This window comes from Cygnus atratus, chromosome 1 (assembly GCF_013377495.2).
Source record: "Cygnus atratus isolate AKBS03 ecotype Queensland, Australia chromosome 1, CAtr_DNAZoo_HiC_assembly, whole genome shotgun sequence".
Classification (NCBI taxonomy): Eukaryota; Metazoa; Chordata; class Aves; order Anseriformes; family Anatidae; genus Cygnus; species Cygnus atratus.
The window spans coordinates 176924188-176951360 of NC_066362.1; the positions used below are offsets into that span (position 1 = coordinate 176924188).

At 43.0% G+C, this 27173-nt stretch overlaps 1 protein-coding gene across 4 annotated transcripts in view; it reads left to right on the forward strand.

Moving 5' to 3' along the window:
• The first annotated feature begins 1519 nt into the window (after positions 1-1519).
• DGKH (diacylglycerol kinase eta) overlaps positions 1520-27173 on the forward strand; it is a 183226-nt gene continuing 157572 nt past the window's right edge. For 2 of the 4 annotated variants that reach the window (XM_035553390.2, XM_035553391.2), the window contains exons 1-2: positions 1520-1660; positions 8450-8638. In XM_035553390.2, coding sequence (XP_035409283.1) covers positions 1607-1660; positions 8450-8638 — 243 coding nt within the window. In that variant the 5' untranslated portion in view covers positions 1520-1606. Of the gene's footprint in view, positions 1661-8379; positions 8639-27173 lie in introns of those variants that run through there. The other 2 variants (XM_035553392.2, XM_035553394.2) reach the window with 2 other exon arrangements.

Below are 27173 nucleotides of genomic sequence, written 5' to 3' on the forward strand. Positions count from 1 at the left end.
AAAGGAGGGGAGCTGGGTAATATTACTTTAACACCACTTCTTAGCACACAGCCCCATGTAGGATGACATTCCTTAGCAGTACCTCACACTCAGGGGTAAAGGGAAGGAGAACAAATCATCTTTGGACAACCATGTACAATTTCTCACCATCAGCTTTAGAAAGCTGTCTTCCAAAAAGCAACATATTTGAAGTCATCTTGTTTGCTTCCTTCTGAGGTTAGTCTTACAATGAGGGCAGTTCATCAACAGACCACTGATAAACTTATTATCAACACAAATAGTTCCTTTTTCTACTGCTGGAAGAAAGGCAGCAATCTCACTTCCCCAAATGAGCTATACCACTGCGGCACTTCTTTGGGCCTGGCTTAGGGGTGCACCACAGGATTAATGGGATTTTCTATAGGCTTAGTAAAATACAGATAGCACTTCACCTTTTTTTGGCAATAGTGCACATGCTACTTTTTCTAAACTGCCAATGTATTTTGCAAAAGTTAGAGCTCAGGTGGCAGCGTCCCAATTTTCTGTACAAAAGCTGTTAAGTCGTGAAGAAAATGAATGCTTCTCTAAATACACGATATACAATTTCCTTTCTTCTTTCTTGCGAATTCTGACTGCTTTTCTGATGTTGGCACTTATCAAGCAGATGACCCAGAGACTGTTTTGTGATTGAGCCTGATAGCTGCAAATTCAAAAGGGCAGGCTGGAATGAAAAGAAATGTAGAAAAGCTGGAGGGAAAGGCATCGTTTCAGATGGTGACTGAGCTTCATTTCCTAACTTCTCTGCAATCCTCCTCTTTCACATCTCCCGGCCTTCTGCAAAGAGGGGAAGAAAGAAATAAGCGAAAGCGTTGAGTTTGTAGGAGGTACGAGCTCCACTTGAAGAGCCGTAATACATTGGCTGGTGTTCAAGGGTACGCTGGTAACTAGTAAACTGAGAAGTCTAGGAGCGTACACACTGTGTATTAACAACAGGCTCGGTGGAGGGCAGAGAAATGCTGCTGCTCCACGAGGCATGGTGGCCCCCCACACGGGCGGCGTGCAGTGCCAGCCACCTCATGGCCTGTTTTAGCACGGGGGCCACCACAGATGCCTCTGGCCCTGGCCTCTATGCCCATAGAGCCCCTCCGTGGGCAAGGGGCTGCCCATGGGGGGCTAAAATGTGTGTCCCCTTCCATCCTACATGGCCAAGGGGCTGCCCCCAGCCCCGGCAGCCTCCCCCCATGATGTCCCCGGGCCCCCCTTGGGCTGGGGGCGCGGTCCGAGGGTCGGCCCGTCGGAGGGCTCCGGGCACCCAGCACCCCCCAGCTCCCCTTGGGGGGGCTGTCGCCATCTCCGACGGCCGGAGCGGCCTCAAACCGGCTTACACCCGAGGCGACCTGCCCCTAATCCTCGGCTCTTCCCCGGGGAGGGGGCGAGGAGCCCGGGGCGGCGCCTGGGGCCTGAGGGGGGGCCGGGGGAGAAAAGGGAGGAGCGGGGAAAGGAGGGGGGAAAAAGCGGGGGGGAGGAGGAGGAAGAGTGGCGGTGGGGACGTGCAGGGAGCCGGAGCTGCGGAGGGAGGAGGGAAGGGCTCTCCCCGGCGAGGTTTGGGCTACCTGCTGCGGGGGGGATGGAGGAGCACGGCCACCCGTACGGCGCCCGCAGCCCCGCCTGGGAGGAACTGGTAGGTACATGCATGCCTCGCAGCGCACAGGCATTTCCTACCCGCCTTCCTGCCCGCTTCCCTATTGTTCAGCAGGGCTGTCAGCCCTGTCCCCGCTTCCCCCGTCTTCCCTCCTGCCGGCCCGGAGCCCTGCCGGCGCTCAGGGAGCTCATCGGGGCGTCCAGAGCCTTCCCTCAACTTTACCGGGGGAAACGGGGCAGGGGGGGGGCACCGCTCGCCGCCTCCTTAGCACGGCAAAAGCACCCCGTGAAGGGAAAGGGAGGAGGTTTCCAGAAAGAGACACTTTTAAAAATTCTCTTTTATTATCGTTATTATTAAATTTTTGCAGCCAGGCCATGGCAATCGTACAATTGTCGTGTATCGGCCGAGCTTGCGCTCGCTTACGGGGAAGTGGAGCCGGGCTGGGGTGCCCCGGGGTCACCTCACCTCGAAGGGCACAGGCGAAGCGGGTGCCACCAAGGGGGGGGGTCCCCAAACTGGCCGGGAGGGAGCTGGGGAGGCTTTTGGGTTTGTTTGAGCAACTCGGAGACCCTCCTCCCAGCCCGAAGGAAATCATGTCACCGGCATCCTCAGTGGGCGATAAAATCAGATTTCCCTTCTCGGTGTCATCTGGTCCCGCCATTGGGTTTTTCTCCATTGTGCAAACACACGCACACACTCACCAGGCAGGGAGGGCTGAAAATAGTCTTTGGGTGGCCACTCGGGAGATTCCAGGCTATCCGAGAGGTCAAGGCTAGGCTGTCTCTGGCCCTGAACTTGGGGAGATGGCGTGAAGCATGCACCCATGCCACTGCCAAGCTCCCTTTTGGATGGCTGTGCCTTTTTTTTTTTTTGCTGTCTGTGAGTCCAGGGCTCCTGGGTTTACTTGTAAACCCAATTTTAAACCGCAGCTGTGGGAGAGCCACAGTTTGGCTGGCCCAGCCTGCTCGCTCCCAAACCTGGGGAACTAAGATCACCCCTTTCTGCACTAGGATCTGTAGCCCCGTAGCCCCGTGCCCTCCCAAATACATTTTTACTGGCCTCATTCTTGTTGTGAAGTTGAACATCCCCCTTCACTGCCCTCTGCAGTCCTCAGCCCCTGAAGCTGCTGCTGGAGATGCAGCTGTGATAGGGAAAACAGCTGTATGTGTGTTCCGGTAATATGGAGCTGACACCAAAAGGATCACGCGAAGGCAAACCTGAGATTTTTGCCTGGAGAGATGAAGACACTGTGGGAGGAAGGCGGCGAATCTGATTCCCCGCGAACGCGTTATCCTATTAAGCAGTGACATTTAAATTGGCTGCCGTCATATGAAACTCAGATGAAACTCGGGAGGCAGATGGATTGCAGCCCCTCCGCTTGGAAATGCGGAGTCCTGGCTGAAGCATCCAAGCCCGCTTCCTTCTGTGCACAGGGCTCAGATAAACAAGGAGCACATCTTTTTTCTTTCCTTTTTTGTTTTTTGTTTTTCTTGCTCGCAGTCTCCCCCTCCCCCAGTAAAGGACAGGATTTGGGTCATGTTTATCATTTCATTGCTGCATTTGTTCAGAGTACACACATGAATGCAGTTTTAAGGTTAACCACTGCACTAATTTCCTTTACAAGCCTCAAATTTCAGCTAAAGCACTCAATCCTCTACCTGGTAACCTGCTGGTAAAATACATAGTCTTCGTGGCAAAAGCCACATCATTCTTCTTTGTATAGATTATCTGCTTTTAAGTGTGCTTTTCATTATAATAGGGACAAAGGGAGATTTAGGTGAAGAACTGCATCATGAAGAAAAAGAAAGTGCCCGGACCTCTCCCTAGCTCTCAAAATACAGAAAAAGAGCAACAGGAGAGTTGAAACTTTTGATTGCAGTTTTTGAATCTGTGCATGGTAATTACCTATGCAAATTGTCAAAAGTCATTTGGAAGCACTGTTCCTACAGCTGTCCTGAGAAATAACTGACCTACATCAAATGGAGCTGCAACTTCTCCTTTGAAAATGTCACGTTGAAATTGTCTGTGTGAAATTTCAGACATCTATAAAATCCTCTCCTTAATTCACGGCTCACTTTTGAATGGACAACCTCCTCCAGACTTCAGTAAGAGTTGCATCAGGCCCTCCATGATATAGCTAAATAGAAGTAACAGAAAATTTAAGTGTATCATCCTGAACTCTTCAAAGGGAGATTCAGTTTTGTACTCAAAATATACATAATATATGTTACGAAGTTCTATACCCTGCTTTCATATTTTATATGGGACCTGAGTCTTGACTTTACCTTTCACCTTGAAATCCATAGGTGCGTCCTAACACATTTTCAAAGCAGCTCTTTACTGTGCTGACCTCTGCTGTTTTACACCTTTTCAGTCTGGAGCATACAAAACAGTTTTGTAACGTAGAGGTTACAGAATGGTTTCAGCTACTCCTGAAACATAGACACTGCTGTAATACGAGCAAAGTAGTTACTCTCTTCAACAATGGTATGCATACATTTCGTTATATTTTGGCTTCCTCTTTGGTAAGTAAGGAAGCCAAGTAAGAATAACATAGCTAACTTGATCTGCAGAGGGAGTGCAGACAGGCAGATCTGAAATTAATTTGCTCAGTATGGTGAGCCCGGTTAAAAACTATAGTTTTCATTAACCATCAAAATTAGGAAAGATTCAATAAAATCTTTTAAACAGGGTAAGTAATGCATTGTCAACCTGGCACATATACCATCATTTGTCCAGACCCCCTCAGAACAACCTTTTGAGGTGGAGAAAAAAAACATATTGCCCTTCAGTTTATAGATGCCAAAGTGACCTAGAGAAAAAGAGGTAAATATGCCTATTATACCAGGAATCAATATTAGAGCTGGAATCATTTTTTGTTCCTGGAATCAAGTGATGCGTTAATCTGCATTAGAAACTATAATCTCCAGTGCAGCTGGAGCGTATGTGCATTTGGATTTTTTGTACATTGCATATGCTTTTTAGCGACGCATATGCTATTATCAGCACTGGAAGCTGTTCAGTTAAAACATTCTCACAGTGCATGTATTTACCCAGCACTTTGGAATTCGTTGAATATAAAGGGCAGATCATCTGCTGATATCAATTGCCGTAGCCCAAATGATGTCAGTGGAGCTGTTTTGTATCAGTTGAGAATCTCCCTTTAAATGCCAACCTTTCTTGACTCTTTTCATTTGCTTTAGGCAGGACATTCAAGGAAATCATTAAGAAGCGTGAAACTGAGTATGTTAAATGAAAGACATAATGTGCAATTATTGCATGTGTTTTTAAAGGCTACATCTAGCCCTGTATTCTTCAAGAGCCTGATTCAGTGCTTACAGAAGTCTAGAGGATTTTACTGGTGCCATTTGTACCACAGTACTCACAGCTATATTCCCTGAGCTGAAATCTGCTATATGCTATTTCTCATATTGAGTCTGACATCAATCACTTGGGTAAGTCACTGCTGAGAGATGCAAGTGATAGAAGTCAAGTTGGCAGTCCTTATTCAGGCAAAGTCCTATGGATATCTCAGGCAACTTCACCTGGGTAACGACTGGAACTAGACCCTGAGGATGTATTAATGCCTTTGAAAAGCAGAACTGGTGAAAACAATGAGATCTTTAAAGCTGTCCCTGTGCACAGACAATACACAGATTTGTAGAAACACCTTTCTACACTAATGTGAGTGAATAACTTGAGTACTTTTCCCCACACTTGCTTGGTTTTCTCTGTTTTGAGGCACTCTGAAAACACTGGCAGATTTTAGCACCTAGAATTTTACAAATTCCACTACATATCTTGCAGAAACCATATGTAGAAACCAAACTGTACTTGTGGGACATTTCCTACATCTTCAGATTTGGGTTGTTACTACTCAACTCTCCATATGAAGTGACGAGAGAACATTTCCAGTACTTCAGTTCTGAAGTTTAGCAAGATAGGATGAAAGAGACTCACTTTGAAGCGAAAGGCTGGTGCCCTCCCCCTTGTAACTGAATTTTTTTCTCCAGCCAGTGGAGAGGAACACGACAATGGGGTAGCACAGGCAAGGACACGTGATGCCCCCTGCACGGTGCAGGAGCTAGGGTTGTTACTTAAGAACGTGAACAGAAGCTGGAGAACTGTATTTATTGCCCATTTCACCTACAGATATTCATTCAACAGGTTTTAGGTATCTGAGGGAAGAATTTGAGCTGTCTATACAGATATTTAAGGAGATCTGCAGCTCCTCCAGTTGCAGCACCACTCGATTGAGTGTGGCAGGTACTGTTATATTAAAAAATGCAAATTATTAACTTGTTTCTATTTTCCCAGTGTATTATCTACTGTATGAGAAAATAATGCATTTACATGCATTGCTGAATTGCCCAATGTTTTATAAAATTCGAGATGAGTTTTTGAATTAGCTTGCAGCATAACAAAATGTAAAACTGGTTTGAAAACAAACCAGATTAGTCTTGTTCAGGAAAATAGCGGTGCCATGTACTTTTTATTAGAAAACTCCAGTGGAAAGCTGTTTTTGCAAATACACTTAAACCACTCACTGTTTGAAGGATCAAGGTGTAAATATTGAAGGAAAAAGCATTCGAATTACGTTTTATTCATTCGTTTAAAAAAAAAATCACCCAAAGGTGCAAATTTGGGGTCACCAATAGGGTCAACTTTATGATCATCCCAAGTTCAAAGGTACTAATCCAAAATTACATATATCTCTCCTTTTCACCTTAATTTTGGAAGGTAGGTGAAATGTCTACTTGTATACAATTTTGCATGCAACTTTGCATAGGATATTAGCCTTATGAAAGAGATACACAGCCGTCACATACACCATAATTTCAAATGCTGTTTTAGTATGGGAACAAATTTAACAGTGATAGTGTTGTTCATCTAAGTGCTGCTTAATTCAGTTGGATTAAATGGAGCTAGTGAGTGTTGCAGGCATCCTATTAGCACTAAGTGTTCCTCAAATCACAGTCTCAGTCCTATGCAATACGTATTAGCATTAATTAGCAAACCCGGTCTCGTCATCTACTTGCAACATTCAATTGTCATTTACCTTCAAAAGGCTCCGGTATTTGCAGTGAGTGAGCCATGTTCTGGTGCAATTCGTTATTCCTGAAGTTAAGGTGGAGAAAGAAGAGGAAGAAAGGTAGATGGACTGAACAAGTGTCTGTAAACTTCTCTCTCAACCTTTCTTCTGAGCTGCATCCTAAATGAATTCAGTTGCACCCCTGCTCTTGCCAAAGTTTGATCTCATGGTTTCAAAAAAGGAGAACTCTCTCTCAGGTGAAGAATGAGACAAGACAGTCACACTTTAGTTTCACCATTAACCCATAAGGAAAACTTCATCTAGTTTGAGTTATAATGTCAGTGGTAAGACTCAGGTCCTATTATATTCTAGTAATAAATGTAAGTAATACTATTAAAACTCTAAAATATACCTTAATAGAAGCGATCCTACATAGAGAAGGGGAGTAGGACCTCGTTGGAAGTACCTGATGCAGTAACACAGAACCAAGACACAAAACCAGCAAGGCTTCTTGAAAACATTTAATTTCACCTGCTATAAATAGGAGTCCCAATAAAGGAAACGGGATGTTCCAGTGTATGATATTAAGCTCGCGGCAAAGTGTTTGCACTGTAGTATAGGTTCTACGTTTTGGTTTTGTTTCTCATCAATTGCTTTGTGTTTAGGTACTGCGGCACTTGTACTAGCATATTAGAGATGTCAGTTCCCTTTCTAGAAATATAAATAGAATTGTGGGAATATAGAAGCCGCAAGTATTGATTGCTTTCTTATGTTTAATCCACTCCGTGCACTCGAGATCTGTGTATTTTATTTAGCATTGCTGTGATTTAAGTGCTTATTTTGAACACTGACTACATGCAAGCCACAATAATTTCCAAGTCCCACAATTTAGAACATGTGGTGACAATGCTAGATCGTGCGAGCTGCCAGACTGGAGATGAAAAGGGAAAAGTGACCCTTTGTTTATTCCCCCCAAAAGGCTACTCTTAAAGACAACAGTAACTGTAACAAAGTAATAAGAAAATTAAAGGGTTATGAGGGAACAACTGGAAAGCAATCCATGCGTTTGTCCAATGCTTGAAAGATACTGGTGGAGATCACACACCTCCATGCCACTGAGCGGATGAGGAGCCCGTTGTGCCAGAGGCTGTACACCCCGTTCCAGGTTGCTGCCTGTGCTCCCTGCAGCTTGCCCCATACTGTCCCCAAATTCGGAGCAGGACGGTTCCCTCTACTCGTGCAAGGAGGCAGGATGGTCACCACATCCCACTTTGAGGCGACGTATCCCCATTACGCCTGCTGCCTTCTTGGCAGAGTGATAGCAGGTAGCTGCTCTCCTTCTGGCACACCTCTGCTCCACACACCTGGGCAGGTGCCTCAGCCCACCTCGGCTCACCCCTGAGCCATGAGGGACACCCACAAGGGGTGTCCCAGGGGGAAAAGGGGCCCTGGGGCCACCCGGCTGCGGGCTGGGGGGCGAGGCCCGGCGGCGGCCCCCACACGAAGGCGGCCGGACGCGGTGGCCGCCGCCACCTTCGCCCCTGAGGGCTCGCAGCGGCGGTGAGGGCGCGGGGGGCCGGGCCGGCGGAAGATGGCGGCCGGGCTGTCGGCGCCCGGCTCTTCCTCGGCTCGGTCCCCGCGGCCGCCTCCGTCCCCTCCCCTCTGCACCGCCTCCTTCCCCACCCTCCCGTCCCTCCTCCTCCTCCTCCTCCTCCTCCTCCTCCTCCTCCTCCCCGGGGAGGGGAGCGGCAGCGGCTGCCCTGGCTGAGCCGGGCTCGTGTGCTCTCTCTCGGCAGGAGTCCGGGAAGATGGCCGGGGCCGAGGCGGGGATGAGCGGCGCCGGCATCCAGCAGCAGCCCCAGCACCCGGCGGCGGTGGGAGCGGCGGTGGGGGCAGCGGACGAGTCGTCGGACAGCGACGGGGAGCACGAGGGCCCCCAAAAACTCATCCGCAAAGTGTCCACCTCGGGGCAGATCCGCAGCAAGGTAAAGGGGGGCGGCAGCCGGGGAGCCCCGCCGCCCCGGGGGCCACTTTGTCCGCCTCGGGGCAGCCCGGGGGCGGCCGCCGCATCCCAAGCGCATCCCTCTGCCCCCCGGAGCGGCGGGGGCGAGGCAGCTGCGCCTCTTCCTTCCTTCCCTCTCCCCTCCTCCCCGGCCAGCTGTTTTGGCCACATCTGTCCCCGGCTGGCAGGAAGCCCCCCGGGGCGGCGGGGCCGCGGGGCCGGAGGGGAAACCGCCTGCCAAAAGGCGGCCGGCAGCCGCCCCGCCTGCCTCCGGGGTGTGGGGGAAGCGGCGGCTGCCTCCCTCCAGCTCCTCTTCCTCGGCGGCATCCCGCCCTGCCCGCCTGCTCCTGCACCCTCGGAGCCCGGTCCCAGCCCGGTTTGGGAGCAGGAGAGGGGCGGCGGAGGCACGGGACGGCCCGCCAGGGGTTTGAAAGCCGCCGTGCGAGGCAGGGGGAGGCTGCGCTGCCTCCGGGCTTTAGGTGCGAGGGCGCCCAGCAGCTGTCAAAGTTGCACGGCGCTGCGCTCTGGGGCTGGCTCGGGCTGCTCAAGACGTCCCGGGGGAGTCGCCTGCTTAACTTTTCGGTGGCTGGCACGCTTACATCGCTTTCCACCCCCCCACCCCCGTGAGATTAACACACACGTGCTTAGAAGTAGAAAAGTTACGAGACCTAACTTGCACGGGAGGATCCCATAACCTTCTGCAACCCGTGGTCCACGTTCTCTTGGTGCCCTGTTGGGGTTAGCTCAGGAACACGGGTGGTTTTTTTCCTAAGTATCAGTGGAGCCTGTTTTTAGGGGCAGAGTGACTCCATACAGGCCCAGACAGATCGCACTTAGGGTTTGATTTCTACAGGTCATGTGTTATTTCCTTTACCCGTTACAGTCACTAAGGCTCTGCTCGTGGATTCCTGCCGGTTTGTTGCTGTTCTTTCACCCTGCTTCACACACTGCATCCCAAGTGCTGGCACCTTTAAACAAGAAACATTTGTTGTTTAATAGTAGCATTATCCCATTATGTAAGGTGGAAAGCAATTTTTTCCAGAAACCTTCTAAACACAACGTGTCATCCCCCTTTGATTGCTAAATGTTAATTTTGCAGTTGCAGATGTTAGGCCTGGCTGAAGGGTTACTATAGTAAATAATATGCAACTGTTACATTGTGTTGAAAACACAGCCAGGCACCAACTTTCATCTTTAACACTGCTTCTGTGTGCCGGTCTTCAAAATGTTTTAAAAGTGACAGAGCAGGATGCTTTTTCAACTGTAGTAGTGTTAAGTGTATTCAAGGGTTTGCTCTCTTAGAGATTGAAGCTTGTGTAAAGAAAACGTGGGGATTATGAATGTTATTGAAACAGTTTTGTGAGCGTGAAGTCCCGATGAATTCTTGCCAAGTGTTATGGGTTGGTGGGATGTTCTGTAACTGAGGGCTGTGAATGAATGCCAAACTGTCATCTTCTGAAGTTTTAAGGCAACTCTGAAAGTGATGATTTTGCTTATCTTAGTTCTATTTCTGTGAGTTGGATTTGTATAGGAAAAACTGGCTACTGGCATAACTGGTTAGTACCTCTTTGTAAAATGTTGCTTTACTGGTTGCAATTTACAATAATATGCAACCAAGACTATAAATAACTTTCCATTTAATTAAAAGTGATATATCTTTGTTAAAGATGAGATCTGGGTTAAATAATTCAGTAGCACTTTATTTTATAACTCACGATGCATTATTTAAAAGTAGCTATATTTAGACAGACAACTCCCATTTAGTTTAAGGGTGTTGTATGTTTGCTGTTGTAGTAGTTGGTGATCAGTGGTTACATGAAACCACTAGAGCAAGGAACATCAGGGAACTGCTCTTTTACCCAGCTAGTCCCTTTCATTCAAATTAGATTTGTTAAGCTTCACTTACTCTGTGAATGTGTTTGTAAGCTAAGGTTTTAATTAAATGGATGGGGTTTGTCTTACGGCTAAGAATAGACTTTTGAAAGAACCCAAAACATGTATATTACATTTATCATTGATGTTCGTGGGCCATTTAACACAGCACTATTTTTCTCTGGAGGTTGCTTATATACTTGCTTGAAACATTTCAGCAACGTGGTATTGATTCCTTAGCGTAGAACAGTACCCAAAAGTCTCTGCTGGTAATTGTTTTTATTTTACTTAAGGAAGATGTTATTTTTAGATGTTTTGGTACAGTTGATCATTTGTGAAAGCTACCATATGGTGATTCTTTGCAGACAGAACCCTTCAGTAGTGGATTTTTTTTTTTAGCATCTATATAATAAGATTTAGCAAAAGCATGTAGAAGAGCAAAACCTTTTCCCTGGTGTAAAAATAGGTATGTTGATCTCTAACACCTGTAGCGCTCAAAGTGAGTTTTGAAGCTTTGCCCTCTTCTTCCTAAGTGCAAACAATTAATTACTTGGCCAAGGGGGTGGGGAGAGGGTGAAAAACAGAATGGGAAAATGGAAAGAAAGAATATGTAATTACACTGAAGTTCATTGCTTGTATATGATATGCTAATCGCATGCTTACTGTTCTGCTTAGAAATCTGTAGTCTAATTTTGCCACCACTTGCTCAAATTGAACAGTTAGTTCCTCTGCAAATGGCTTGGTTGATTTCAGTGTAACTGTTTTTACAGTAAATCATTGCTAGAAAGGGATGGATGGTAGGCTGGACATTTATGTAACTTCTATTCTTGTTGTACTTTAATTTATCTATACTTATTCCTCACATTTCTAGAGGCATGTCTTGTGTCAAAATATGGCCATTATTTATTTCCCCTATACAGAAAACCTGAAGATCAACGTGTTTTTTTTTTTTTTTCTGCAAAACCAAGGAGGAGACGATCAGTTGCAGCACAAGGGACTAAACTGTTCTGTGGGACAACACCTTGCTTGTATCTAAGAGCTGTTCACTCCAGCTGCATCCGTGTTTATGGAGTGATACTGTAGCAGTAGGGGAGCCAGGACCGAAATTAATTAGCACTTCTACAAGATTAAAGCCAGCATCTTTGAACTTTATCCTGGAAGCTGTTGCATCTGTGGAGCACATACGTGTTCCCTGGAGGAAGTGCAACAGAATAAACAGGTGGCAAGTACCCTGTGAAGCTGAGCAGTTTTGAGCTGAAATCCCAAATGGAGAGTGTTGAAACAATTCTTGATTTCATTGTGTCTACCCACAACTTCTTCCCTTCTGCGATACCTCAATGTTTAGTATGTAAGAAGTGTCTTGGTAAAAACTGCTTTTGAAATGTATGTTTTATTTTTATGAGGATGTTGGAAAACTGTAGTTGATTTTGAAGCAGTATATATAATGATGTACAAGCAGTGTTATATTGGGGATTTAAATTGTGAAAGTTCTCCTTGCATCTGCATTAAATATGTCTTTTTAAGTTTTAAAGATGCTGGTTAAGACAGTGCTGGTGCCTTTCTTAAATGAAACAGATTTCATTTTTTTTTGGGCTGCAGTATGAAAACTCTGCCTGTCATCAGCTAGGTTATAATTTCTTTAAAGTTAATGCTGTAGTGCAAAGTACACTTCTTAAAAAGATGGTCTTGTTTTAGTTCTTTATCGCTGGAACCTGTCGAGACAGGAAGGTTCAAATTAGAGCTGACACTTTTTTTCCCCTCCCTGCTCATCTTGGGGGCAAGTACAAGAAAATAGATGAAGTGGTCCCTGATGCTTGGAAGCAGAGCAGTTAGAAGAGTATGGTTATAGCTCCTACTCCTGTCTTGAGTACTCTCTGCTAAAAAGTGGGTATGAAGAATAGCACTTTCATTGCTGACCTGGCTTCCTACTGAGATGGGTCCATGTGCAGTTAATGGGAAAGCTCTGCTGGATACGTGTTTTGCTCTTGAATCTGTGATTGGGTATCTGGCCTGTGTTTATTTTTGGATGAAGCAGACATTCTGGAGCAGAAAGCATGAATCAGGAAATGTAAGAAAATAGGGTGTATTTAGTGAGATAAATACACTTGCAGCATATCAGGGAGAATGCTTTCTTCACCTCCTTCACCCTAAGTGTTTTTGTTTGCTTGTTTGTTTGAAATAATGAAATTACTGTAGTGTGGGAGCTTTTCTGAAGTACGGCTATGTTATAATTAGTGGAAATGATACAGTGCTATTTAGTTCAATTGCAAGAGTTGCTACCAGAATTAACTTGTCTGGGGTCTTAATATATTTTTTTAGATATCCTAAATCATTATGGAGTAATAAAACTAAATTAATTAAATTCCCACTGTGTTTTTATTGGCCTTAGTGGATAACACCAGCCATTTAGGAACTGAGCCTTCAAAAAGTTTTTAAACTCTTCCATATGGTGACATTTCGCAGTGCCAAGTCCCAGTAGTCACTTCCTGTTTGTTTCTGGTATACATTTCTCTCCAATTGCTATAGTTTGTTAATTCACCTAAATGTAAAGTGCTGTTGTTGGTGTTGGTGCTAGGCTTCGTGAACGTCATTCTCTGTAATGTAATCTGCTTTATCTAGCTTTTACTATTTGGTAGGTCCTGATTTGCTCAGCTAAATAGTGGTTGATTCCTTTCTGATTAAGGAAATGTGATTTTATGTACCAGAATTTCTCAAGAGAATGCCATGGTAGCAAATCTAACCCTCCTGTGGGTTCTGTATGTGCATTAGGATTGCCTGAGTCCGCATGACTTCAAAATGCATTGTAATTTGCCATTTATTTTGCCACTGCGGTAACGTAAGTAGCGTCACTAAACTTTATCATCGTGTTTACACAGCGTGGGGCAGAACTAAGGTGACCCAGTGCATAGCAATCACCCTCGCCCTCTTGGCACCTGACGGCGTCTGCTGAAACGATTGAAGGGTGCTGCAGGGTATCTGTCGTCAGTATTATATTTCCCATGATTTTCATCCTGCAGTTGAATTACTTGTCCACCGCATGCATTGTATATACATCCTTGTCAAGTGTTCCACCAACTGTTTTTCACAACTGTCGCAAAATCTCTGGCAAATTTTATTCCCTCCTTACATCGTGGAGTTCTTTAACCTCATTTCCAAGTGAGATATTTGGAATCAGGCACCAGTGCATGCCACTGATACACGCAGACACACATACTAAAGCACAGAGTAATAAAGTAAGTTTTCATATACATACATGTATTATGCAGTTCTAGAGAGTGCCTGGAAGAATTAAAATAGTTTTCAGCGTGAAATGGTGTGCAATATTTGTTGCTTCCTGTACTTGATACATCTCTACGTAAGGTTTCAAAAAAAGGGTCGATTAATGGAAAGTTTCAGCCAAAACCATGGGAGTTTGAGGAAGTTAAAAATGACTGAACATGCTCTGTTGAAGGGAGTAGGGTTAGCCTGGAAAGAGTTACACTATTTAAAGCATAGTGGTCATTACCACTCCAAATTCTGACACATGTTTGTATAAAACTGAAATGAAATCTGCTAAGGCATTTTAGTGATGCGTGTATTGGCAAAGCTTAAATTGCTAGTGAAGTATCAGAAGCTTGAAACATTTTTCAGTGGATATTTGCAAGAGGGTCTTCAAAGAAAATGTTGCTTTTTTTTTTTCTTTTTCTTTCTAGAATCATTAAAGGATTAATGCTATTTTGTATTGAAAAATAACACAAATCATACTGTTTTTTTTTCCCCTCAGCCAGCTGGTGAGCTGTGAATGTGAAAAAAAAGACAAGATAATCACACTCATCTTTAACATAAGAGATTTGGATTGTTTTGTGTTTTGTTCTAAGGAGTTGGGGAATGCTTTTCTCTCAAGATGATCAGGTGAAACACATTGAGCTTATTCTGCAATTTAGAGGGCATTTCTGGTTTTAAGAAGCATGAGAAGAGACTAATTGAAGAATAAATGACAACTGGGAATCCTTTTCTGAGGTGTCTTATCTTGTGAGCTTCATATGCACAGTCCTGAAGACATATAACAGTCGAGCCAGAGATCAAGAAAGGACTTTTCTATAGCTGGATCTTTATCCATGTAAGGCTATATAGATAATTTGTGGACATTTTAAATTGTTTCCAAAAATTACATCAGAATCCATGATACAGGACTGCTGTATGGCTAGCTGGGCTATCCAGTTTAGTTTGGATATGGGTAACAGAACACACAGAATTACAGTGATTTTGTAATTGAAGTAGTGATCAAAAGGATAGTCTGTCTGGCTATCACAAAGCCTTTATCTGAAAGGAAGTATTGAATCCTCTTGACTAGCTGAAGACGATAAAAGGTAGCTTAGACCAGTGTTCTTGCTCTGGAGCTACAAAGGCCTAAGTTTTTTTTTTTTCCTTTTTTTTTTTTTTTTCTCAATGGTGTTACTTTCATTTTCTTTGAACTCTGACCAACTATGCTTCTGTAAGGGCTCCACAGAGCAGCATGTATAGACTGGAGGCTTCAAAATCTAAGTACAGCAAGCAGGTTATATTAAGTGTGTATTTGTATGTGGTTTCATTGAAGCTTCAAATATGGAGTGTTGGGTATAAAAGAATGTTTCTGTATTCATTTCCATGTTTTGGTGTTTTTTTTTTTTGCTCTTCTGATAGTGATGATTAATACATGGCTCATGTCTTGTGAAGGTGGTTCAGTAGCTCACCTAGACTGATGCTACTAGTGGAGGAGCCGCAAGAGCTGTATTTTGTCTAGTTGGCCATTATTTTTTTGAGATTCTTCTGTTTTTTCACATAATGGTCTTCATTATTATTTCTAACACAGGTGGATATGATACTATAAAGTTATTGATAACATGGCTAGCTTATTTTTTTTAATTTTTATGCTCTGATACCTAGACCTTGTCTTTAATGAAAAAAATAACTCATGCTTTCACCTTTGTTTGCTTTGTTGCCCTTACTGTTTTATACTTTCTCATCCTATCTACAAAATGTAAGTTTCACTCTCCAAAATCTTCTTTAAAAAAAATAACAACAAGAAACAAGGATCAGGCTACTTAAATACCAGTGCAGTAGCAATAGCTCTATTATACTAAGTTCAAGCCGCAACACTCATTTTGCTAGCAATGGCAAAAAGCCTAGCTTGGGGGCATCCATAATTTACATCCTCCACATTATAATAATAAAAAAATCATTCTTTCTTAATGTAAACATTGCATTTATCACAACAAACAAGCTTAACACTGACCCCAAATAAATATTATTTCATTGATATGCTAAAAATAAGAACACAGCATTAGATGGTATTTAAAATGAAATCAGAGATTTATTCTAGTAAAACAGTTAAGCACATACTGAAATACTTCAGTCGTCCTGTACACTTTTATATGATTAATTACTTCTTAAAATTAAGCCGGTGCTTAAGTGCTTGCTGGATGTGGGCCATCAAAATTTTGTACGCAAAGTCAGAGCATGGTTGACTTATAAAACTTTTACCGTGTAGGAATTATGCTGATATATTGCACAAGTATGAAGAAATAGCAAATAATTTTTTTTTCCAGCTATTTTTTTTTCTCCTCGTTTGACTAATGTTCCCGTTTGGAAATATTTCACCGCTTAGATACTGAAAGCACGATAACTGAGCTATGCCCCTTGGGAGAGTTAGGATTATTGTAATGAAATCGGCAAGACTTTCTACTTGATGAGAATTTATTTGTTTATTAGATGGGCGGCGTGAGATTTACGATGCTCCGAACCGTTCATTTCCCTGCCTTTAAATGTTTGGGTTTTGTAAATGGTGTGAGAGAGCGTTACATTATTGTCACTTAGCAACCCTAATAGGTTTTTGGAGCAAAGTAGTAGCGCTGGTGGTGAGCCTCCCATGCATCCGCAGGGTGGGAAAGAAGAGGAACCCCTCTGTGGGGAGCCACCGGGAGGGCTCCTGGCCAGCCAGTGCCGAGGTCTTTCGAGGTCTCTTTGTGCTGAAGGAAGCTGGCCGTGCCGTTGGTGTCGTTTTGCACTTCTGGCATCGTTTCGTGCTGCGAAGATCTGCCGAGGTCTTTCGTGCCTGTGGAGATTTAAGTGGATCTAAAGGGCTGTCATGCTGCTCTGGTCAGTTATGTCCCGTTGTGTGGTTGCTTAAATTTAGCAACTCAGTTTGGCTGTCTTCAGTTTGACAGCTGGTAGTCCTGATAGCTGCTGTAAATGCTCAGGAGCAAGAGGGAGGTCAGCATCTTCCCAGCTCTTGGTGGGAAGGGTGGCTTTCTCTGGTGGAAGCAGCCAAGGACGTCAGCGTGGCTCACCAGCGGTCCCGGCTGCCCATCAGGCAGACCTCTTCCCTCCCAGTCCATGCTTTGCGTTGATTGTGAGGACAGGCACATACTTCTGTGTTTGTTTTAATGCTCCCATAGAGACATCTCACTGCTTGATCTGTCTCTTCTTTCCTTCCTGCTGCTGTCACTGTTTCTTCAGGAACTAACTGCAGCTGAGGAAGGGTGGCTTCCCTGCAGCCTGTGACTCTGCGAGGCTTCTCCCAGTCATCCCCATGAAGACAGGAGCTGCCAAAACCTCAAAAGTTTGCTGGGCATGGAGTCTCACAGAAGCTGCAGATATGAGGTTGCTCCTTTGGATCATTTCACTCCGCGCTGCCTGCTGCAGGGGTACTGATGTATCTTGGGAGCACACAGTTCACTGGGGAGCTATTGACTTGATAACTACTGCACCCTTTTTGCTGATTTTTCAGCTGCTATTGCCATTTTTGCCTGATATTGTGGGGAGCTTCATGAGTTACTGTATTAACAAACATTGACTGGCCTCTGTCTCAGCCTTCTGTTCGAGTCAAAGTGAAAAAAGAGAGTGAAAAGGGTAAAAGGGGTTGTGGTGAGTCAAGGATCCCATCACTGAAAGAATATGATGTAGTTCTTGGTGTGTACACTAATTCCTAATATTGGATCTTAACTGGATGTATTTATAAGCCATGGATTCTGCCTGGGAAGAATTCTGAGAGGGTGCAGGCCTGTGGTGGGGAGCTAGGAAAACTGATTTACCTGGGTTTGAGATGAAGAGCAAATGTTTCTGATTAAACCAGAGCTTTTAAGGAAATTTAAAAAAAATATTTTTATCATTACACAGCTTCTCATTAAAAGCAAAATAAACAGGAATACCCTTCAGAGCTTTGAAGCCCAAAGTCCTATCTGATGTTGTTAAACTTGATTTTCTTCCCCCTGAGTGAGTTAACCTGTCTGAGCAAACTTTGCACGTAATCTGGAAGTTTGCATTATATGGGGGGGAGGAAACAATTTCAGAGAGCTTTCTTATGTAGCTCAGTTAACTGCAACTTGAGGGTGGTTTTTTTGGTGTGTATCGTTTGTTTTGTATTTGTTTTTTGTTATGACGAATGAACTATGAATGAATCCTGGGCTAATACACATTTCTGTGCAGCTTCTTGCCTGCTTCTGGAAAAGAAGGGACTTTTACCTGTACTGAGTCCACTGCTTAACTTCTTTTAGAGAGAATAATTTGAACAATGTGCCTCAAAACTCAGTGCAGGCAAGGTAAAATTTACACCTGGGACACTTCACTGCTTAGGCCAGTAGTCTCCAAGCTACCCTGATCCACTAGCAAATACGGTTTCAAAAACTCAAAAGCAGTTAAACAAATTAGGGCTGGTGCTTCTATCCTGTCTACTAGATGGCAAGCTTCCTCCCTTGCCCCACTTGCTAATTTTATAAAATACATGAAAGAGAAGTACTCAGGGCTTCAGAGGGCTGTCAGGTTTCTGTCTGTGTCCCTGATGCTGCACTGAAAAACTGTGTTCTGCTGCTTCCTCAGCATTTCAAAGGAAAAGGAGATATTAATAAGTACAGAACTTCTGATGGGCTCTTGTCAAAAGGAAGTTATTAAATGTGCTGGCAGTGTCAAGCTGCACGTAAAAAAACCCCATTGGTACTTTTGCATATTATCTCATGTTACCTGGTGCTACCAGGTAAATGCGACTGCAGTGAATAGCTGTGGTTTTTGAAAGAATACCTAATCTTTATTTCAGTTTCTTTAACCTTTGCATAGTCCTGATTATACGTACACTTCAGGAGATCTTAATTCTTGCATAAAGAAACCAGTAGTTCTGTGCATGTGTGTATGACTACATACTAATATATATATTTTTTCCTTTTTGCTTACACCATTTAGGGAAAAAGCAACTCAGTTTTTCACTTGGTTGGTGCCTCCACCATCGAGGAGGAGATAAAAGGAGTTAACATCATAGGTTCTGCTCTTTCCCCACCCTTCCTCAGCAGTTTTACAAAGGGCTGCTATTTCAAATTACCCTTTGAGCCCGTGATAAACCTGTGTCGCTGGGAGGCTGTCTCACAGCAAGGAGTTGGAAATGACCGAGAAATTTTCTATTTTTCTATTTGAGTAATAAAATAAAGGATGATTATACCTTTTCTTTGAAATATAGACTAAGGTTATTTATAGCTAATCCACAGTTTAAATTACTGTGTGTAGGTGTGAGAGGTTATAGAGAGGGGCTTTTTGTAGGGAAAAAATATTTATGGGGTTGATACAGAATCATAATAATTATTTGGGCTGGAAAGGACTTCTGGACTCCCAACCCCATGCTTAAAGGAGAGACATTTTCAAAACAACGTTAGGTTGCTCAGAGTCATTCTTTGCAAATAATGTCTTACAGATCACTGAAATGTGTTTCCTGATATGTTTTAAATGAGGTATTCTCTGTCTCCCTTACACACAAGTGTCAAGGATAACTTGTATCTGCTAAGGAGGATGTGTCAGTATTTAAAGGCTTGTTTAAATACCGCCAGAGGCAAAAAATAAAATTACTTCTTTTCAAAGCTACAACTTTAAGAAAGGTCATAGAAGGTAAAAGTGGCTTTGCTTCCCTCCCATACTTCCTAACATAGAATAGGAGTGAAACACTGGGTTTTCTGTCTATTCAGCAGACTGCAAGTGTACACTCACTGTACCTAATTAGGAGTATTTTAAATAACTTTGTTTGCATTACAGATAAAGCTATGTGAATGCAGATCAATGGTATGAAGCCATGTCAAGTTCTAAAACCTTTCTCATTTTTCTAAACCTCCCTGGACAGATTTCTGTCTACAATAGCATTGGCTGATTTGCCATAAGACTGTATGCTGCTTTAGTTAAAATTTTAAGACTACAATTTAAGATCCAGTCAGAGGAGCTGAGAACTAAACTCCTTTTTGGCAAGAGGAAACTACAAAATCTTAAGTTATTTCCATATTTTGTCTTTTTTTTTTCTTTTACTCTTTTCTTTTTTTGTCATTCTGTATGACCTAGGGTTTGACCAAGATGCAGAAAAATGCCATGGAGAGTGTCTGGATAGCGCTGCACCATCTTCACAGTTCCTCCCACATCACTGGGTCTCATCAGCAGAGGTGATCCTTCACCTCTTGTGAGTGCTGAGGGGTGACTCACATGTCATGAGTGTGGTACAGAATAGCACATCCATCTAAATGCAGCAAAGAAATAATTGGCACAGGAACTTGTTGAAAGTAGGCTTCTTGGCCCTTCATGTCCATGATATACTTTTAGTGTTTTCCCTCTGCAAAATACTTTGTCGTCAATGTGATTATAATACTTTTCAAGCTATGCAGTTTATTTGAAAGGCTGTCTGTCTTCTCTTTGAGCCCAAACTTGATCTTCCCTTTTACTTGACCTTGAACCACTTAAACTTTGTGGGTCTTGAGTTGTTGCTAATACCACTAATCGGTTTTACTACAGCATATGGCTATGGAGAAATACTGATTCCAGCTCTTCTTCCCAAGGTGCTAAGCAATACTGAGCTTGTGATTCATTATGTGCACAGAGTTTTGTAGTGTACAAAAAAAAAAAAAAAAGGTTTTCTGTGTTTTTCTTTCATTGGAGAGGTATGTAATGTAATTTATAGAACAAGAAATGTTTAAAATAAAATTAATATGTAATATCCATAGGAAAAAATAGTTGTAGGTCATGCTGAATTTTTCTTGAAACATTTGATCAATGATTAAAACCTAAGAATATGTGCAAGTCTGTAGTACTGCTGTCTTAGAAACACTTGTAATAGAACTTACAGGTAGATACATGGTGTACCAACTTATTATTCATCCAATAGGTATAAAGAAGGAAAAATGTTCTGGCACTTCTAGCATTTCTAACATTTAATGGTTGCTTTTGTTTTAATTGCAAAATTACCTTATTTTTAGGTGGAAAGGTAGAAAATCACTAGCAGTATCTTGTTAAGTGGTATAATAGGCTGAATTGTTCTTTCCTTTACAGCCTCCTAAATTTGACAGAATCTACACTTAATTTTTACCCTAGGGAATGGAGCTTACAGTGAGAATTTCTATACATGCTATGTGAGAATTGCTTATTCTCTTCTATATTTCAGCACTACATATAGCTCGGTTATTCCCATCTTTGCAGATGTTTCTTTCAGGTTTAAAATTTGGGAAAAGCAGTGCCAGGCGTGAAGCCTGAAGTTCAGGCAGTTCCCTGACAAAGTTCAGAGTAGTGCCTATTATAGAAGCACTGTTTATATTGTTCCAGTTAAGAACATCATAGCATGTCTATTACAACTATCTCCTTTTATATGTCGGCTATAAAACCTAATTCTAAACTGAAACAAGAATGTAGTCTTGATGTTTTATTGCTTGGAGTTAATATACAGTGAAAGCCCATTTGAGAGTATTCAAGAGTAAATGCTGCTCCTCATTACAGTCTCTCTTGGCAACCTGGGCTGGGTTTATTGCACACAGGCAAGCAGCTGTCTGAGCATTGGTGGGAGGTTTTTGTCTTCTTTGTTATTTTCACAAGTTGCATAGAGAAGAGTACAATTTGAAATGTCAGCATCCTGGGATTTTGACAATGGGGATGGATATGCTTAGTGTTCCTAAAAGCTTCCGTGGAAGAGTGAAGAATGGAGAGGGCAGCCAGCACATTTCGTCAGTGCAATTTAAATGTAACGTAACGTGTGGGACAGCTTCCTTCTGAAGCAAGATCAAAGCATAGGTAGAGGATTGTGTGCAAACAGCAAAATAACTTGGGAAGAGCTTTTTGGGCAGTGTCTTGGAGACCTGGAACTACATGTCACAGTAAAAAGCTTAACTTGACTGTCTCTTTCAGTGACCCAAAAGGTTTTTTTTTTTTTTTTTTTTTTTTCCCCACCTGGACTTGGGCATAAATTTGCCAATGAATCTATTTATTTATTTATTTTAATCAGCTTTTAGGGCATCTTCACTGTCATCATGGCCAACAGAAGCTCAAGTGAAAGCCCAGTGGAGGAGGGTGCGGGCAGTGCATCAGCAAGGAGGGTGTAGTACTTCATCCACTCAAACCCGATGTGAAGAAATATGGAGTAACACTGGAGTAGGAGTGACTGTGTGTGATTTACTGCTTTGTGCACTATGCTCAGTACCCACCTTACCTTCTGTGTTCATAGTAAGCAGATCACACCGAGGACATTTATAGCAAACAAGAAACAGGATTTAAGTGCCTCTAGGTTGTGCTCGCTGATGCATGCAAGCCCCTAAAAGTACTGTAGGGCAGCTTGGTCGGTAAGGTGATCTGTGGGTCTTACATCTGTAGCACCGTGTCAGCTATTGCCTGACCTAATGGCTTTGTAACAGCTTTTCTCCCAGAAGCTAGTGTACGTGACTGGTTGATGCTTATGGGACAAGCTTAATTCTGTGGGTGGATCTTAAAAGGGAAGATGTTGCCTGGAGGGCAGCATTCAGCCTATGAAAGTGCTCATTATTTTTCCACAATCTGTAGCTCCTGAGGCACTCTATTCTTTGTTTGCCTTACTTCTCCTCAGGTGAGTTCGTATCCATGAATTTGTGATGTCGTTTCGCTTAAGAGTGTGTTTTTAATTGCTGTTATCAGAGCCCAAATAGTAAAACATGACTGCCTGTCTTCTTAGAAACCCAGCTAACCCATTCCCTCTTTGAGGAGTGAAATGTTGATTTTCTCAGTCTTTTCTGTCTTCTGAGGATGAGAACCTATTTTAATTTGAGGATAGTTTTTTCCCTGATTGTCTGCTAGACAAATGTGGAAGGTGGTGTAGGCTAGTGGGATCAAAGGGCTGGGATGTGGAAGCAGGTTCTGGAAACCCTTCTGTAATTATGAAGTTTTCATTTTTCAAGCCTCGTGTGTTCTGAAACATGTGTTTCCCTGCTGTAATTATCTGTGTGGCTGATGACTGTACTTACGACACGAGATTATATTTAAAGCTTATCTGCCAAACCAGAAAGGCTAGATTCTGCCCCCCTCCCTCCATAAGTGAATGAGTGAATTTCTGAGGGGAAATTTGCAACTCCTAAGCTGAGACAGATACTACAGGATTTGTTGAACACCTGTTCAAAAAGCCTTTTAATTTTTTCCTTAGTTAACTGTGTACCACTTAGCTGTTATGTCGCATGTCTGTGAGGCCTGTTGATTGCCCTCGTGGGGAGTGGGAATGGCCATGAATGAGCTGTTACACGAAACTCATTTTTTTTATTCTTGTGTTTTTTGTTTTCTAAAACAACTGGATGAGTTCAAAGGATTTACGTGTATCAGTGGACACTGGGGCAGGGTATTGGGCCATGGTGATCATCAGATATGGGAGACCAACGGTCAACAGCTATATTCTTGGCTGAGGTACAAGCAATTACTTGTTGTGAAAGCAGCCATGTAGGAATCTGTGCTAAAGCAGGATCCATGCACTGCCTATCCACATGTCAAACACAGGAGACCCCTTGAATGGTGGTAAAACAGTCAAAGCTTTAGTGTGTAATTGTATGTTAAGAGCTTCATTTTTTTAGTGTGCACTTCAGAGCTACTTTTCAATGAAAAAAAATGTGCCTCTTCATATTATGCGTTTCTTTCTCTTTTTTTCCTTTTTTTTTTTTTTTTTGTATCAGCTTTATTTTCAGCTGGTATACTGAGGACCCACCTACCTGGAAGACAGCGGTGCTGTACAGAGGCGCCCTAGCTGGCCCCAAGTGAACTTGCTTGCCTTCTGGATCCAGCATAGCCATGTTGTGCTTTGTTCCCAAAGGAGCTAATTAGCTGGGGTGTTACATCATGCTACAGCAGTTATCTTGCTTCCAGTTCCAATGTACTTCATTTAGCGATAGCTCACATATCTCTGCAAAACACTGCATTGTATTGTTCAGGCCTGTCCCAAAATACGAGGAGAGATTTATAGCAGGGTACTCAATCCTACTTCCTTATTTCTTCACTCTTTGTACAGTGGTGAATGAACTCCTCAGACTGGGATGATTTCTTCCATGCTGCTGAAGGGAGCAAATCTTTTCTCTTTTGTCTTCGTGTGGCTAACCACTGCACTCACCTTTCCACATCTAGAACAGCCCTCGCTGCTTCACCTACTCAAGGTAACAATAGCTGTAGGAGCAGCCTGCTATGGTTCTCTGTGGGCTTATTTAGAAGCGTGATATTTGAAGGATTGTGTGAGGAGGGAAAGGGAGTTGTATGATTCCCCTGTCTGAGGAGAGGAAAATCCAAAATCTTGCCTGTTCTCTGTAGGGCCGTCATTTGATTTTTTTTCCTCACCTGAATGGTGCAACTCCAGGAGCATCTTGTTAACTGCCTTACTTCACTTCAGGTGAACAACCTAGGTCAGTGGATGTGAAAAATGGTACGAGTAAGAGCTGTCTCATGTTTTCAACCCCTTAGGTTTTTGTTGTCAGCAAAGAGTTACATAAAACTGAAGCAGAAAGAGATTGGAACTGCCCTAGTCCAAATAAAAATGCCTACACTATGAGATGGTCTAATCAAGATCAGAGCTTCCCTGTTTCAAAATTTTCCAATGTGTGTTTGTTGCTTTCTTTATTTGTTTTTGTTGTGTTTTTTTTTTTTTAATCGCCCATTGACCTAAGAAATATAGTTATTGTAGTTAACAATACTGTTATAACACACACTGACAAAATCCAGATAACTCAAAGTTGGGCTGACACTTGATCCTTTACTCATACTATTGTTCCATAATATTTTTTCCTCCATGACATCATGAGCTATGAAAGTGCCAACATTTTTTTTTCAAGCTGCCTAGCCTTTTCTTCCTTCATGGCATAACCTTTATGCTTAAAAATAACTTCTTTTGCTTTGTATTTAGTGCATATTTTGAGAGGAAACTGCTTGCCACGTGAGAATGTTTAACATCTGCAGTGGTTTTACCACCATATATTCAAAGCAGTTGGCACATGCATTTATCTGCAGGGGTACAATGACATTTTTCTCAGCAGCTGTATCCATGACAACAACTGGGAATGTCCATGCCTCCTCTTTAGTTTTCAGAAGAATATGAGTTCTTACCTTCCTAATGAAATGCCTGCAAGAAAAAGCCGTGCAATTTTAATCAGGCCGGATTCCCTTCAGCCATTAAATAGTGGCCTCTCCCAAGTGCTTTAGTATCAGGAAGTACCAAAAGAACAAAACTAAAATGTGTGTATTCACATGCATTGGGAGAAGAGTGAGCCTCTGTTTCACCTGCTACAACCCAGTATGAATTGTGATGGTAAAAATGAAGGTACTTTGGAAGTTCACTTTATTTTCAGTGTGTACAAAATGTGTAATTTAAACACTTAAGTTCAGAGCTGTAAGGAATAGTGCATCATTATGAAATTCATTTCTGTTACACAACAGAACTGTTTTCCATGTGTGCAGAACGATGGAAGTTACTCCTGGGTAGTGGGCAGTCAGTCCGTCTTCAGTCGTAGTGAATGGTACAGTAAGTGGCACAGAAGTAGTAGATCAGGCAGCTCTTTAAGAGCACTCAGCATCCAGCAAATCCAAAGTGACTTATTTACATGCCTAAATGGGTGTTGTTAATGCTGACTGTTCTTGAAAATCTGATGGTGGTTAAAGTGGTCTCTTATTATGAATGGAGCTGAAGTAGGAGAATAAAACAAAGGGCATGGGTAACTTTGTTTTCTCTTAAACAGAAATCTGAATTCAAGGATGAGGCTAATCAACCTGCTAATACATAGGTTGCCAAAACCCAGCAGTTTCATAGGAGCTGAGGTTTTGATTGCTGTGAAGATGAAGGTATGAGGCTTGCTGCTTTGGGAGGCTTAACATCCATGTTAATGCCTCTTCTGCATGCTTTCTACTCTGTTCTCATGAGTAGTTTCTGGACCTTCAAGAAGATCCAGCCATACCTCATTCTAGGTTTTCAAGTTGTTCATTGCTTTAGGAAACAAGAAACACTGACCATGACAGATGGTAGAAGTATTTAAATTGATTTATTCATAGTTAACTGTACAAATGTTGTATAGTTTTTATTCAGGAGAATGTGAGTGTGGGAAGTGGGGTAAAAGACAGCTTTCTTCTATTTTCTGCCTCCTGCTGTCTGGAAAGGAGAAGGGAGGAGGGAAGGGTACTTCGCACCTTCAGCTTTTGGGAATTTGCAGAACAGGGGAGCTGCAGAAGTGGTGGAAGGAGATAAATGCAGAGAGTTTTTAGAAGCTCAGAGCATGCTCAGTTGAGGAAAGCACTGAGAACTGCTGGTCGCTGGTCTACAAAAAAGAGTTCAAAGATGGGACTTGGCTTCTGAGGCCATGGATAATAAGGGAGAGGTTTGTGGGCAGTTCTTAAATATTTCACCTGGCAGTTCTGAATCTTCTCTACTGATAGTATAGTGATATAGTTCATTAATTATGTTACAATGTAGTATTAGTTTCAGGGTTTGGAGTTGTTTGTTGTCTTTTGCTAAGCATACCTCAAGGGAAGGAGGGCGGAGGCTGGCTGGCTGATGGTTCTTCTGCCACACCACCCAACATAAATTTATAACTGTAAAGGCTTGGATGAAAAGCCTCACAATTTCCAGGCAAAGGGAAGCAGCTGTAACAAACTCGTGAGTTCCGAAGGGCCACTTGGATCTGCTTCTAGAGAGAAATGTATTCTCCAAAAGAGAATAACATATCTGGAGAGGCTGTTAAAAAGTCATTATGTGGAAGAACCGTCTGTCTTCCCCTCAGCGCAGGGATAGGCCTAGCTCGTCTCATGATTTGTGGAAGAAGCTAAAGGCAGGACAAAAACCCTCTGAAGGGGGGAGAGTTTTGGCATGTAATAAACAGAAGTCCCCTTTGCCTCCGAGCTGCTACACAGAAGAGAGATTAAAAGTCCTTTTGCTGGGAAGGGTGTCAGGACAGTTTCTGTTTTGTTCTGAGCTCTTGGTGAAAGGCCTTAGGACGTCTGCCTCGGGGATTCAAATCCTGAAGCTTTCATCATGGGTCAGGAACAGCTTCTCTTGGGTTTAGTGCATGAAGTAAATGGGAGTGCTTGTTCTTGTCAAAATGCAAGCAAAGGTTAAAGACTATGCAAACTCTGGGAAGTTACTGTAAAGGATGAGAATATGGCCCTTTTATCCACTCAGGAAGCGTGGAAAGCTTTAGCAACCAATTTTAAAAAGATCATATCTATTATATGAGTGTAACTACATCTAAGAGAACTTTGATTTTGCAAACAAACCTTGGTAGGACTAAACATTTTATTTTACCAGCGCAGGGACTCGCCATCCTTTTTGCAAGCTTATTTTCAGTTTCTGAAGCAGTTCTTTTCTGTGAGGGTTGTGAAATGTCGGCAGTCCTGGTTACACATCCACAGGCACCTGCCTC